The sequence below is a fragment of the Musa acuminata genome, chromosome BXJ1-7 (assembly GCF_036884655.1).
Source record: "Musa acuminata AAA Group cultivar baxijiao chromosome BXJ1-7, Cavendish_Baxijiao_AAA, whole genome shotgun sequence".
NCBI lineage: Eukaryota > Viridiplantae > Streptophyta > Magnoliopsida > Zingiberales > Musaceae > Musa > Musa acuminata.
The window spans coordinates 7,808,038-7,823,887 of record NC_088333.1 but is presented as its reverse complement, the minus strand read 5'-3'; the positions used below and the strand labels follow the sequence as shown (position 1 = coordinate 7,823,887).

At 38.3% G+C, this 15,850-nt stretch overlaps 3 protein-coding genes across 4 annotated transcripts; all 3 read left to right on the top strand.

Annotated features, from left to right (window-relative positions):
* Positions 1 to 270: 270 nt before the first annotated feature.
* On the top strand, positions 271 to 2,635 carry LOC103991801 (non-specific lipid transfer protein GPI-anchored 9). The gene is made up of 3 exons (XM_009411345.3): positions 271 to 765; positions 1,475 to 1,543; positions 2,209 to 2,635. The coding sequence occupies exons 1-3, from the start codon at positions 420 to 422 to the stop codon at positions 2,304 to 2,306; spliced, it is 513 nt and encodes a 170-aa protein (XP_009409620.2). The 5' UTR covers positions 271 to 419; the 3' UTR covers positions 2,307 to 2,635.
* A 2,993-nt stretch (positions 2,636 to 5,628) lies between these two features.
* LOC135678583 (uncharacterized) lies at positions 5,629 to 9,274 on the top strand. Of its 2 annotated transcripts, none has more exons than XM_065191541.1 (8): positions 5,629 to 5,784; positions 5,869 to 6,109; positions 6,189 to 6,370; positions 6,482 to 6,656; positions 6,966 to 7,168; positions 7,246 to 7,371; positions 7,456 to 7,559; positions 8,983 to 9,274. In XM_065191541.1, the coding sequence occupies exons 1-8, from the start codon at positions 5,745 to 5,747 to the stop codon at positions 9,103 to 9,105; spliced, it is 1,194 nt and encodes a 397-aa protein (XP_065047613.1). In that variant the 5' UTR covers positions 5,629 to 5,744; the 3' UTR covers positions 9,106 to 9,274. The 2 variants fall into 2 exon arrangements, with proteins under 2 accessions (XP_065047613.1, XP_065047614.1); XM_065191542.1 differs by having other exon boundaries at positions 5,661 to 5,784; positions 5,878 to 6,109.
* Positions 9,275 to 10,133: 859 nt separating this feature from the next.
* On the top strand, positions 10,134 to 15,350 carry LOC135678582 (uncharacterized). Its single transcript, XM_065191539.1, has 7 exons — positions 10,134 to 10,398; positions 11,584 to 11,938; positions 12,277 to 12,504; positions 12,575 to 12,929; positions 13,000 to 13,124; positions 13,234 to 13,369; positions 14,883 to 15,350. The coding sequence occupies exons 1-7, from the start codon at positions 10,149 to 10,151 to the stop codon at positions 15,120 to 15,122; spliced, it is 1,689 nt and encodes a 562-aa protein (XP_065047611.1). The 5' UTR covers positions 10,134 to 10,148; the 3' UTR covers positions 15,123 to 15,350.
* Positions 15,351 to 15,850: the final 500 nt, after the last annotated feature.

Genomic DNA, 15,850 nt, shown 5'->3' with positions numbered 1-15,850 from the left:
TAATATATTATCTCTTAAGATAAATGATTTTTTTTTAGTCCAACCTAAAAATTCACGTCAAAATGAAGCGTATAGATAATGAAAGGAGAAAGAACAAGTCTTTCTTTGGTTCACGCCCATGTCACGTCCACTTGATTGCCAAGGACGATGGAGATCGTCATTTTGAATCTTCCACGTATCATCTTGTATGCGTTTGTTCGAGTGGGAATATATATATATATATATATATATATAAAACACGTGGCAACGACCAAGGGAACATCTGCAGCACCCCCAAATCCGCAATAGACGGCGAAGAAGACGACCAGCCTGAGCTCGACGTCCCAGAATAGGAATCCTTCATCGACTCCTCTATCCTCCCCACGCACACTCGCCCATCAAATGGCCGCCCGCCCTCGTCCTCCTTGCGATACTGCGCCATGGCCGCCCGAAATCTCATCGCCTTGGGTGCTATCATCCTCTGGTGGTGCGCCCCTGCCGCGGTCTGCGGTGAGGATGGGATCGTCGATGGGGACGTGACCATCATCCTCCCCTGCCTGGAGAACCTGATAGCATGCCAGGAGAATTTACAACAACCGGTCGCCTCCTCTGCGTGCTGTTCGCCCATGGCGTACTTGTTCGAGCACAACTCCATCTGTATGTGTTCCCTCTTCTTCAACGAGGAACTCCTGCACAGCTTCAACGTCACGCAAGAGCAGATATTCGACCTCACCATCAGATGCGGCATCAGCGTTGCCGCGAACTACTGCAGCAAGTACATTGACGGTGATCCATCTCTCTCTCTCTCTCTCTCTCTCTCTCTCTCTCTCTCTCTCACTCATCTCCATTGAATCATAACCTCATTTGAGAATACAATGGCTGAAATGAAGCTTTTTCATGAAATTTCTCTTACGCATCAAATGAATCGTCAATTTCCATATAATTTATACGAATTAGCTCTCTCTCTCTCTCTCTCTCTCTCTCTCTCTCTCTCTCTCTCTCTCTCTCTCTCTCTGAGATTTGCTATTTCACTCTTTTAGCCTCAACAAATTGATCCGATGAGACTAGTTTTCTCGAGAATAATTGTTTTCAAAATTCTAAAATCCAAAAAAACAAAAAAAACTCTTTCCAAGAAGGAGGCCATATCGAGTGAGGCCTCTTTAATATTGATCGATAAATGTTTGATTTTGGTGAATAGTATCAAATGCAATAAAAAGATAATATATTTGTATTGTACCATATTTATCTCGTTTCGGTCATAGTTGCATGCTGTTAAGGAAAATATTAGGAGAATGTTCTTGCTATGATTTGCTACCAACATGACAAATTCTATCAGCTCATTTCGACGATATCTGACTGTTTGGACTCATGTATTAAGCCTCGATTGGTGATGAATATTAGCTATATCTGTATACATAATATAGGATTACTATTACATCTTATTCATGACATGCAGCACCAACTTGCTATTTACTTTTTCGTTTTCTGTGTGCAGATGATGATGTTAAAACCGCATTGTCGCCTCAAGCTCTAGCAACATTAGCGGCTCCATCCCCTACGAATGGTACAACACAATAACATTCAACATCTATGATAGCCCACACTAATTTTCAATTTAGCTGTCGATGAACATAAATAATATTGCATGTCAGACTGATTGATCATCATCGGTGCAAGCCTTTTCAAACTATGATGAATTATCTGTTCTATAATTTTGTTCATTTGAAATAGACCTTAAAAGATATCTATGAAAAGGAAATTATCCTCAGTTCTTTGTTAAATATTGGTTACTTTAATCCAAACCGATGTGAGATTAAATATGTTCATCGAGAATAATGTTAAGAATGCTCGATGCTTTATAGAGCTACATGGTGTTCTATAAATAGAATTGTTTCTTCTTATTTTCTTGAGGTAAATATTATCTTTTTGATGTTATATTTATAATTTAATGTCACACACTTTTGTAGAGAGCTTTATTTTTCTTTTTGAAATTTCTTTCACTGTTTGACTAAGAATAATTAAATTATTCAATTGAGATTGAATTAGTGCTCATGGAGAATGAACACCTCATTCCCTTCCTTTCCTGGTCTTCTAACTCTCCTCACTTATTTTCACTGATCCAAGAATTTTGGGGCGCAAATAGATTGATGTTTACTAGAAGATCACATAAGATGATTTTAAAGACTTCCACTGAATCACAAATTGGTGACTTGTGTTTTCATTTCACAGAGTTAAGCAAAGCAGCTCCTCGAAAAGGACTGGAGAGTGTGATGGCCATGATTCTGATGAGCAAGATGATATTATTTACATTTGAGTTCAAGATTTGAGTTCTCTTGTTGCACAACTACTCAGTCTTGTGAGAGTTTGGAAGTACAGATACAATGTAATGATGTTTTTTCTTTTTTGTTTGCCTCTTCTTTCTTTCTCTCCTTTCTTAGAATAAAAGGCTACAGTTCATGTTTCATTCCAATGGCTGAAACTTGAATCCAAAGGCCACAAAGGGAAGAGAAGAAGAGAAACATGGTGGTGTTTCTGGCAAAAGATGGTTAGGATTCTGTATCGAAAAGTTCCAAACTCGTGCACTCTTCCATCTCAAACTGCTGCCATGGCTGGTGCAGATGGAGGAAGAAACTATACTTATCATTGGAATTTTGCATCCTTGAAAGATAGTTTTCTTATTGATCCACCATTTGATTTGGTTGCATCACATAATTTAGCTTGTTGAGTTGGATGGAGAACTATATATATATATATATATAATTTCAAATAAGAGAGATCGTCTAACACTTTTATAAGGTATATCTATTTCAATTTATCGATAATATTTCATTAGATAAAAATATGCTTATACAACAATAACATAATAACCAACAAGACTTGCCATAATTCTGAATAGCTCTCCATTGCCTCAGCCCAATTCAAACATCTCAAAGAGTGACAAACTGACCTGAAAGATTTATATAATAACAGAGTGAGCTAAAAACAACTCAACAAGTGACAAAGCATATCTAGTACGAGAAAGGATAGTTTCAAACAAACAAGATATCACAATGCAAGACAGAATCCAAGAGATTCAAGGATATCATCTCATTAGATACAGAATCGCAAATGTCATTTCATTCATAACATATTTGGTTCATAACAAATGGAGCATAGAGTAATTGGAGTATATCAACAGCGTACGAGATGTTCCAGAGTATATCAATTGCAAATAGGACATTTCAGAACATATCAGTTCATAGCAAATGGAGCATAGAGTAATTGGAGCATATCAATAGCGTACGAGATGTACCGGAGCATATCAATGGTTAATAGGACATTTCAGAACATATCGATTCATAGCAAATGGAGCATAAAGTAATTAGAGCATATCATTAGCATATGAAATATTCCAGAGCATATCAATGACATATGGAACATTTCGAAGCGTAACAATAACAGATGAAACAGATAGAGGGTGAAGTGAGATTCCAAACATAATATGGTCCATCCATTTCTGAATGACCACCAAACATAATCTAGAGCATCGCAAACTCTAAGCACATACCCTTTACCATTTCTGGCAAAGATCCAAATAATCCCACAAACACCAGAGTACAAAAGGATATTGTGAATAATAATTCGAGACAGTGGCAGATGAAGTATTTCGGAGCATATCAATGGCGTATAAAATGTTCCGGAGCATATCAATGATATAGAACATTTCGAAGCATAACAATAATAGATGAAACATTTCGGAGCATATCAATGGGGTATGAAATGTTTCGGAGCATATCAATAACAAATGAAATATTTCGGAACATATCAATGATATGTGAAACATTTCAAAGCATATCAATGACATATGAACCATTTCGGAGTATATCAAAGGACAAATATGAAACAGAAGCTCAAACATCGAATTTAACATTGCATTCATATCATTCTTACCCAAAGCATGTATAGAAAAACATAACCAAAGCTCTGGATATCATATTAAACATATAGAAGGTGTAGTGGGACCACAGACAGAATGTGATTCATCTATTTCTGAATGACCACCAAACAGAAGTCTCCCACGTCTAAGAGCTCCATCCACCCACGGCTAGGTGAAGTCAGAGGGGACTGGTAGAGCATCGAAGGCTATATGCATAACTCCCTTTACTATTTTTGGTAAAGGTTCACATATCCCACAAACACCAGAGTACAAAAGGGCAGTATAAATAATAAATAGCATATATCGGAAGCACACGTGGAATAACAAACGTACATGTGCCTTTACGAGTCAATACGAAGTAAGTAATAATCTTTCACAATTGTATTTAGATTTAAAAGGAAATGAAAGCAAGAGCATTCAAGGATTCCAAGCAATCACATATAACTCAATTCAAATAAGAATGTTAGATGAATTCAATGTATAAAGGAATGAAACTGGAATAGGCATATATTGAAAGTAAATGAGGAACAATGGGATATACATATGCCTATATAAGTCAATACGATATAGCATAAATGTTACACAATAGTTTTCAAGAATACAAATAATTTTAAGGACAAGAGCATACAAAAATTCAAAGTAATAATATAAAGCTCAATTGAATAAGAAAGCTAAAGGATATCAATTTCCAAAGAAATGAAACCAGAATATGCGAAATCGACCAAAGCTCGATTTTTGGCAGAATTCAAGAGGCACATTGAATAAATGATTCAAACTATCAATCGTGCTCTAATTTACTCAGAAATATATCATTGGAAGGATATTTCAATCTACTTTCAGATAAAGTAAGCTTCATATGAATTGAACTATCCAACAGAGAGTTACAAATAATTTGGTAAACAAGGGTCGGAGAACAAAATCTCTGTTTGGTAGAATTCATAAGGTCAGATTCAACAGATAACTAGGCAGGTGTTTGGACTCCAAATCTTTCAATCCATATATCAAAAGAAAGAACTACGAGTCTAGTTTCCAATGAAATCAATTTTGAACAAATCAGACTTTTCAACAAAGATTTATAGGCAGCTCGGTATCAAAAGGTTAGAATCTCAGAAGTTACACAGATTCGAATCGTTACGTCTAAACATGAGATATATCAAATGCAAGGCTAGAACAATTTAAAGTTCATCATATTCAAAGTAAATGTAGAGATAAAATTATAGTAAAAAAAGATCAGGACACTTGCAATAAAAAAGATTAGAAAGCTTGCAATAGGAAGGATCGGAACACTTGTAATAGAAAAGATCGAAACACTTATATATATATATATATATATATATATATATATATATATATATATGCATTAAATGTAAGAAAAGATTTGTTTAGTATATACTTATCTCTAACTGTTTGACCGATTTGATATCTAAAATCAAACTAAATCAACCTTCACTATCAAGATACAAAAAATATTTATGTTATTTATTGATTTTAACTGCTCATGTATATACGCTGTGTTATATCAAGAGCTTTCTCATCATATTTGTCCTCTGACGGATCCTGTCACATGGGCCCCACGGATCTGACATATAGGCCTTATGCAAGATAGCCACATAGGATGAGAGAAACGTTTTGGGAGAAATTGTTGGCACGTATAGGTGATTCTTCTTCCAATTGAATTAACAGTCGAATCCACGTACGATCCAATTCGTTGTATTCACATGGTTGAATGATTCTTTTCTAATTCAATAGCTTAACGGATATAGTTTTTAGCATCCGTACCTTTATAAGAGGTGGCGTCTCTTACCCGGCGTTCGCTCTGGGTCAAGCCGACGAGAACTCGGTCGCAGTCATGGGCGGCGGAAGTCGTCCCTCCGATCATCTTCCTCCTGGTATACTTCTATCTCACTTCTTTGTCCTTCACCATACCCTCCGTGATCGATTCGTGTTTTTTCTTGATCTCGATCTTGCCGCAGAACTGGCAGACGAGGGCGAGACTTCCTCCACCTCGTCCTCGATCTCTGACTACCATCCGGACGATTCACCACTCTCCGTCTCCTCCGGGATCACGGAATCCATCACCGACACCTCGGAAGAGGAATCCGCCGCCGGGGACAATCGGCGATGGTGCAAGGCTTACTTCGACGTCCTGCGGTCTTATCGCAACTCCGACGAGCGCGCCGGTGTCCTCCGAGACGCCAAAGATCTTATCTTGAGGCATGTTTGTTTGCCTTTTTTCTCTCGTACTCGGTGAATTATGTGCACTAATTGGTTGGTTGGTTTTGATCTCCGTTAGGCATAAGCCCGGAGACTGGATCGAAGAGGTCGGCGGCACGACGGCCGGCGACTACGAAGTCCCCGACGCCATAACCCTTCTCCTGGTTGGGCCGAGGGGCTCCGGAAAGAGTACCCTCGTCAATAGGATTACAAGGGTCTTTGACGATGATTTTTCGGCGCCCGACAGGGCACAGGTGTCCCGTGAGCACCCTTCTTTTCCCAATTTCTCCATTGTCTCCATATGATTCACGATGCAAAGTGTACAAGCTCATCGGTAGTTTACTCACGATTGGAATTCTTGTATGCTTGCAGATAATTTGTCAGCGACTGGAGGGACCTGCTTCCTGCAGGAATACATGATTCCGAGGAAATCAAAGTCGCTTTGCGTTTATGATACTCGTAGTTTATCCACAAACCTACCGCACAACTTTCGATTGCTCCAACGTTGGATGACCCGTGGTGTCAGCCATGGAGAGATGGTGATCAGGTGACATTGTGGTTTTTGAATGCATCTTCTGTATCGATTATACTTGTCATTCTAATTCCTACTATAAAGTTGTCATTTTTTAGAAGTAGTTCGGATGTATTCTCTAGGAATGCTCCAAAAGAAGTTCATTGTCTAGGAAGATCCAATTTAGATTCCAAAATCTCAAATGAACTGTGAAATTGATGATAACCGCCATGAATACAAGTTTTGTTCCTCTTGATTCTGCATTTTGTTCTGTAATCCGTGACTTTGACAAACCTGCAGATGGCTCTTATACTAGTTTTAGGATGTCTTTCTTCCTTGTGACAGGGATTCAGATGATTTTGTAACGAGGAAGAACATAAAGTCTATGAGACGACAAGGCCTATTGAGCCCGTGCAAGAGGAGGATAGTGAACTTTGTCATATTTGTTGTTGATGGATTGTCTGTTTTGAAATCGATGGATGCGAAGGATGACCAGTACAATGAAATTCTTTTTGAAACATTCAATTATCCATTCTTGTCATTTAAAGGTATGGATTTCAGATGTTATTTGTACCTGTAACCTCAATACGAATTTGTAAGAGTTCTAAAGTGTATAATTTTGCAGATAACAAGCCAGCTGTTGTGGTCACCCATGGAGATGAATTGTCACTTAGTGAGCGTGCTATTATCCGTACTCGTTTGGGCGAGCTGTTGGGAATTCCTACGATTAAACAAATCTTTGACATCCCAGGTGACACAAACTGATATGTACTGTTCCTACACAAATAACGTGTGCACTTGATTTTGTGCAATTAAATGGAAACCATTAATGCAGGCACAAGTGAGGTTGACACTGAGTTGGCCATAGTGGACATGTTGCGTTATTCCATTGAACATGCTGACAGGAACCTTGCTTTTAATCAGAGTTACTTATTTGAGGTTTGGATTCTTTTCTTCTGCAAACAACTAGGTCTTTTTGGGAATTACGTCATTCCATATTGTCTGGATATCTTTTACTATAATGTTTATAGCATAGTACTTTTTGTTCACATTATGATGATTCTCTTCCTTAATTTTCAATAGAACAGCTTTTTATGAAGTTCTTAAGTACCTGTTGTTCATATCCCTAAAGTTTATCAGAACCTATATAATTGTGGTTCCTTTCTGTGCCTGAATTGATGGCTGCTGCTTTTATCTATTAAATTTGGTCATGGAAATGCTTCCAATCATATTCCACTGTATTTGATTTTTTTGGTCGCACGATTCTATTTGTGACAATTGATTCTTGTCGGACGTGAATTTCTCTACTTTGCTATTGTTCTATGTGCGTTCAGTAGACACGTCAATATGGCCACAGATTATTGGCAATTGACATTACACTTCCCCGAGGACTCACATGTAGATAATTTAACTATCAATGCTCAACCAATGATGACTAGTTTCTTTTTTCTTCTCTTTGAACAATAAGATATTCACATTTAAGATGGCATTGTGAGATTAAATTCTAGGGGGTTCATTCTCATCATTTATGCAGATAGTACAGACATTGATGTTCCTATTTGCTCCTTATGAAAGTAGCATGAGCGCAGAATAAGAAGGCAGGACAGAAACATGTTTGGTCAACTCCTCCTACATACTTCTTAAAAATTCCTTAAGTGGGTAAATGCAATTTTCTAGTTTGTGGAACTCTGTAATATTGGGATGGAGTCTGATGCATGCTCCTTAACTTGGAAAGGAGGATGAAGCATGCTTCTGAGAGCAACATGCTGTATTTGAAACTAAATTAGCGGACAGAAATCAAGAATTTTATGAGGCAGTTTGTGAGACACTGGTGACATTAATGCTAAGACAATAGACATATGCTCTTGAAAAAACTCTGACCTATACCGATTGGATATAACAGCATATTTTTTTATGGACAGGAGATTAAAAAAACAAATAAATTATGTGAATGGAATAAGTAGCCAGGAGAAACCTCGATTTCCTCTATATAAGAAGATTCTTAAGAGACTGTATCATATTACTAGCACTTAAAATGGATAATGTTAAGGATTATGGAGATTTTTCAACTTTTTAAATTTGTAGTCCACTACATCAGAATTGAAGTGTTCATACTTCATATTACATCCATTTATTTATTTCATTGTTGGATTACATTATATAAGTCTATATGATAACGCTTATGCATATGGATGAATGACTTTTATCGTTGTTGTTGCTTTTAATATTTTACTGATAATGGATGCAAAACTCTGTTATGGAAGAACTTGAATGACTTCTCTTCTACCGGTTTCTCTGGGACTAGTTTTGACATTCTTATAAATCATCAATCATCACTCAATCTTGTTGAATGTTGTTGTAGGGCCAGAGGATCTTTCACTGGATAATGGAGAGGCTACAGGATTATGATGTGATATTAGAAGTTGTCATCATCTCCTTGTGCATCATCATACTTTGTTTGCGTGGAATTGAAAATCTCATATGATGCCAGCATCCTTGTTGCCAATTCTATGACATCTTTTGGTATCAAAGTCCCTGTGTACATAAATTTTTTCCTAGTTTTTATACGCACAATAAAAGGAGAGACTTTTTATATGTGAGATTCTGTCATAACTCTCAGTTACAAGTCTTATTATCCAAATATGTTAAACGGACATCGTAAAGTCTCTGGAGTCATATTATAGCATCTGATTAATTAGTCATTGAGGAATGTTAAATTCGAAAACTTGTGGATCTTTTTCCATGCGCACAGATACTCTGCTTTCATCTATTTATTTAGTTTAAAAGTTGTCTTGTTTCCTTAAATATATATAATGTGTGTATACCCTTCAAAACCTAGGCTAAACAGAAGGAACCAATCAAGAGCCAACTTCCCCAATCCTGTGTAAACCACCCCACACTTGTATAGTCGCAGTTATTTTTGTGCTGATGGTTGGTACCATTGCCAGTGTCTAAGAAGAGGATTTTGTTGTGTGAAGGAAAAAAACTCTCCATGATTTACTAAGCTAATTTATGTGATTCCAGTGGAAATGATCAGCTTATTAGCGAGTGTACTGATAATATATCAAAATTCCACACAGATTAGGTAGCCCAACCTGCAAGAAACCATATTATCTGACTTCTCAGTCTGTGCAGAGTTGTTTAGTTAGGCTTTAGATTCATCTGCTGTTCATTGATCCTGTTTTTGTTTATTGATTTGTGTTTCTTCGGTGTGGCTTGGGCACATCAAATCCATCAAAGAAGAGAAGCAACCGACGCACAGGACGTCGATTGAGGCTATGAATCCCTCGATCCATGGGAATTGATTGTCTTATTAAATTCATATTGGATGTTTTTGTTGGTGGATTTTAGATCTCTTCGTTTTTGATAAATTGTTATTGATTTATATTATATAATATTTTTGGCTACCCTGCGAATTGTTTTGTATATTTGACTTTATGGAATTTATTAGAATCAGATTGTTTGAGAAAAATGTTTTTTGTTATAAAAAATGAACCCCATTATTTCAAGATAACCCGTTGGCCACGTATGCCGCTATGTTGTCACCGTTTGATTAGAGCAACATATCATCGGACGGTCCGTATTAAACTGCTCTCTTTTAAACGCCCAAACCCTAAAAATTCTGCAGCTTCCCTCTGCGACCATCCAGTCTTCCTCCGGCGCCTCCATCTCCTCTCCCGAACGCGGCTACGAGCCCGCCCCCCGCCCCCCGCCTCTCCCTTTCTCCTGATCGCGCATCGCAGCCGGCAGCCTTTTTTTTCCTCTCTTTATTTTCAAGGTAGTCACCAATCTCTCACCGATCTCGCTCCAGACGATCGCATTCGTGCGATCCGAGACGAAAAACCCCTCGAATCGGAAATTGCGATCCGGCACGTGGTTTCAAGGGCAACGACCCTGGCAACCATGTCCGGGGAATCACGACCCCCCTCTTCTCGTCCTTCCTCGATCTCGTCGGTTGACGGCCATCTATGGTGTCGCCGGTATGATAAGATGGCTGCTGCGAAGGTTTAGTTAGTAATAGGCTGATGGGGAGATGTATTTCTCCATCCTTATCAGGGGACGAGAATCGCAAGGCCTGTTCACGCTACATGGTCATGAGTCTCGTTCTGGTTAGGTTTCGGCTGATCTGATCAACCCTAGCTAATTTTTGCGGAATTGGATTGTCGATCTGTTAAGTCGGCTGCTGGATTGATTGATCCAGCTGAACGTCAGCTAATTTCAGCTGAGTCCTGCTGAAAGTGTACAATCATTGGCATGTTCGTGTTGGTTGGCTTTGATTCATAGGTTGGTGGACTGAGATCATCTCGAGTTTGCTCGGAGAACTATTTTTCCTGGCACTTGCTGAATCTTGCATGTTTTATGTTTTTTCTTTACTCATATTAACCCTTCCCGATGCACTTCTATATATGCGCCAAGGATTGTATATATGCAGACAGATCTGTGCTCATAAATGAATGCTGTGTTTCATGGATGAATCCAACATATGCAGACTACTACTAGTAAACAATAGAGGCTGGTTACAACATGGACAAACTGGTTAGTGGGCATGGTGTTTGAACTGAAACATATATCCGTGAATTCCGTTTGCTACACCTTAGCCAAATGGTGGTGCAGAGAAGTTGGTGTCAGTGAAGCAATTTTCTAGATGTTCTGGTCGTTTGTCTCATTTGTACCGAAAGAGAACAGACAGCATAGTTGCAGATGGCAAAATATCTGATACAGTAGGCAATTGTGAATGTTTTTCTCACTTGTAATTTGATTTAGTTATTTATCTGCTGAGGTGAATCCTGTCCTTTCTTATTTAATCATATTTTATTCTTTTCTCCTATTTTGTGCCACCAATGTTCTATCTCCATATTCTGATTAGTGGTTTTGTATTGCAAAAAAGAAATATGGTTGTCTTGGGTGTTGTGTGTTGCACTTTTGTTTATTCTGATATGCAGTAATCAGTTGCTGTTGTCAGGCTGCAGGAGAATGGCAGGAGGATTCAGAGTGCTTCATCTAGTTAGACCATTTTTGGCTTTCTTGCCTGAAGTTCAGAGTGCTGATCGTAAGATTCCATTCAGGGAAAAGGTTATCTACACTGTTATCTCGCTCTTTATATTTCTGGTCTGCAGCCAACTTCCACTTTATGGCATACACTCAACCACGGGAGCGGATCCCTTTTACTGGATGCGTGTTATTCTCGCATCAAATCGTGGAACTGTTATGGAGCTTGGAATTACTCCAATTGTGACTTCAGGATTGGTGATGCAGCTTCTGGTTGGTTCCAAGATCATTGAAGTCGACAACAGTGTACGAGAGGATCGTGCTCTTTTGTAAGTGTTCCTTATGTAAATATTTTCTCTTATTAGAAACTTTTGCAACTTGGATTTGCATAGAATAGTGGTGAAACCTTGTAGATTGTGTTGTGTTACTTTTAGATGAACACTCAAGTACTTTGCTTCAACATTGCATAATAAATATTGAATGTGTAATCACCAAATTTGACATAACTTTCTGTGTTAGACTATCCTATAAGAGGATGCATTGGTTACAGCTGCTTTTATAAGTAAGAAATCCTGTTCTTTTCCAAGATTATTATTAATGCAGTTGAAGATAGCCAAGTGGTGCATAGAAAAATGCTTGCCATAATGAATTTTGTTTTCTTTTCCAGAAATGGTGCACAAAAATTACTCGGCATTCTAATTGCTATTGGAGAGGCAGTTGCATATGTTCTATCTGGGATGTATGGCAGTGTCAGTCAACTAGGAACTGGGAATGCTATTCTTATTATACTTCAGCTTTTCTTCGCAGGCATCATTGTCATCTGTTTGGATGAACTTCTCCAGAAAGGATATGGTCTAGGATCTGGTATTTCTTTGTTCATTGCTACCAATATCTGGTAAGTTCATGAACCTTTTCCCTTGTTACCTTCATTTACTGGTCCTGTTATTTATTTTCTCATTCTGCAGTGAAAATATCATTTGGAAGGCATTTAGCCCAACAACCATCAACAGTGGGCGTGGTGCCGAATTTGAAGGTGCTGTGATCGCCTTATTCCACCTACTGATAACTCGTACAGATAAAGTTCGTGCTCTTCGTGAGGCTTTCTACCGACAAAATCTTCCAAATGTGACCAACTTGCTTGCTACAGTTCTGGTCTTTCTCATAGTTATATATTTCCAAGGGTTTCGTGTTGTGTTGCCTGTGAGGTCAAAGAATGCCCGTGGACAGCAAGGCTCTTACCCTATCAAGTTGTTTTACACCTCTAATATGCCCATAATTTTGCAGTCAGCTCTTGTCTCCAACCTGTACTTCATCTCCCAGGTATACCTTCTCATAATATAGCTGTAGGATATCTCATTATTCAATCTAACCTGTTCGATGTCAACTAAAGTTGTTGTACAGGAGGTACAGTGGAAATTTCCTTGTAAATCTTCTGGGTAAATGGAAGGAATCCGAGTATTCTGGTCAATCCATCCCTGTAGGGGGTATAGCTTACTATATTACAGCACCATCAAGGTGGTTAAATCTCTCTCTCTCTCTCTCTCCCCTCCCCCCCCCTCCTCACAATCTGATATTGTGCAATATGTTTTTGATCTTTATTTTTGAATCATATCGCATCATGCAGCTTGGCGGATATGGCAGCAAATCCATTCCATGCACTTTTCTATATAGTTTTCATGCTCTCAGCTTGTGCACTTTTCTCCAAAACTTGGATAGAAGTCTCTGGATCATCTGCAAGGGATGTGGCCAAACAGCTTAAGGTAGAATTACAACTTCATGTTTCGATTACATTCATTTACTGCCTGACATCCTTTATGAGCTAGCTGCTGAAGAACCTGAAACCAAGTACATAAATGCTAATTGGACCACTACGTACCAACCAGTATTTTTCAGTTTGTCTAAGTACTAGTATCAAAACATATGGCTCGAGGCCTGTATTAATACTTCTAGTATGGTTTTTTTATTGTTTTACACATTGGTAACACACTGTACACTACTTCTATTATGGGTTTTATTATTTTACTCAGTGGTAACACACTGCACGAAGTAGATTTATCATCTGGTTTTGTGATTTCATACCAGTTCGTTGGGTTAACTGGTATCAAATCAATATTTAAATAGCCTAAAACTGCATCAAAGAATTATTGTTCACAACTGCTGTTAAAAAAGTAACGAGGATTGACAGAATGATCTCGGCAAGCGTCAAGTTTCAATGAATTAAATACACAAATATATAGTAGAGCTCATAATAGGTATATACCTTGCAAAAGGTTCTGTGATAACTTCTTAAAATATCGATGGACGGGTCATAGAAGGAGTCATGGTAACGTGACATGGATGGTTGGACCAGAATTTAGACTGAAGAGACCTCAATATGGGCTATCCTTAGTACTGCTGTTGCCTGCTCATTGTCATGTCTCATTGTCATTGACGTTGTGGCCAGGTCCATTTCCATGTGGAGTTGTGTCCTAACACACTGTTGCTTCTTCCAATCAGGGATCAATTTGTCCAATCTAGTTTGATTTTCTGATCCGCAGCTAAACTGTTTCAGGGTCTGCTCTGGACAGTCCAGGATTGTACACTTTCTTTTGTTGTTTTAAACAGATATGGAGATGGGTAGCCAATTTATTGATTCCCTTGCATGTGGTTGCTCAGTTTTGGTGCAATCTGTCAAATATCATGCTTGTCTTAACTTGGGCTTCTATATTCGTCATTAATTGCACTTGATACTCAATAAACTTCTTCCAACATTATCCCTTGAACAAGTACAATTCTCTGAACATGATGCTTTGTGTAGCAGTGTCATCCATTAGATAACAATACTCCATAAAACTCAATTTTGTTGCTGCCTAAAAGCTCATCCAATCACTCTCATCGTCCTTTTATGTTTTGGAACTTGCCACTTTTTCCAAATTGACTTTCGTTTTTCTATTTAACTTGGGGATATGAACCAACCAGACCATGCTTTTGATTTTTGTCCTTTCTCACTGCCAAAAGATAGCTACATCAGGTTTCTTTGGTTTTTGCTCCTGTTCTATGTAGAGCTTTAATTACTTGAGCAGCTGTCTCTAGAATACCATTACTCAAACTCATTGGTGAAACTTGATCTCTAATCACTCAACATCTAAGCAACAAATGGATGCTACTGCCATTATAGCCATCTAAGCAACTGTACATAGATGAGAATTCAGAATTGGAAGTGGTATAAAATTTTGAAGTCTAATGTCATGTCTCTGGAGTTCTAACTTGGTTCCTGACCTTGGTTTTACACAGGAACAACAAATGGTAATGCCCGGCCATCGAGAATCAAATTTGCAGAAGGAACTGAACAGGTACATCCCAACTGCAGCAGCTTTTGGTGGCATGTGCATTGGTGCATTGACTGTTCTAGCAGATTTTATGGGCGCAATTGGTTCTGGAACCGGAATCCTGCTTGCTGTTACGATCATATATCAATACTTTGAGACCTTTGAGAAGGAGAGAGCCAGCGAGCTCGGGTTCTTTGGCCTCTGATCTGAAAGGTTTTATACTCGATGCTTCGTGGCCCTTGCAACTTTCAGCACAGTTTTCTTCAGTTAGTTAATCTTAGTCACAAGTCTAGTGCTACGTAACGGAAGTGTAAGCTGTTTGCAAATCTTCCTTCGGCCAATCAAAGAGCATTCTAGTCCGTAAATGTAACACTAGTGATGGATAGACCATCTACTACTTGAATAATATTATTGCCAGCTTACTTCGCTTGAATCACCTTCGTTTCTTGTATGTTGGATGTCAATTTATGCTTTAACCTGTTTCTTGTATGTTGATAAATTTGGACAAATTTATCAATGTGGCTTGTGTCTGTTGTTTGCGCATATGTTTTTACATCAGTTCGATGTGGTATTATCACCTTGTCGATCCTAATCCCATATGTTGTTTGGGTTTGGATTTCACTTCAATTCACTTGCCCAGGTTTCCTGGTTCTCATCATGTCACAGGAATTGTATTCATGATCGGTACGGAGCATGGGATGATCAGCATTTTTTATTGTTTTGTGACGGTTGGGATGTGTTTTATCTTATTCCGCATGAATTGTATTCATGATTTGTACGTGGCGTGGGAGGTCTTCTCTCATGGTCTTAATTTGATGGTGATCAATCTTAACCACATACTAAATCCGAATGCCTTCGACCGCTATACTAATAGTTATTGGATTAATGTCGATAGAAAAATTTATTCAAGTATTTACGAATATGCCAATCTTA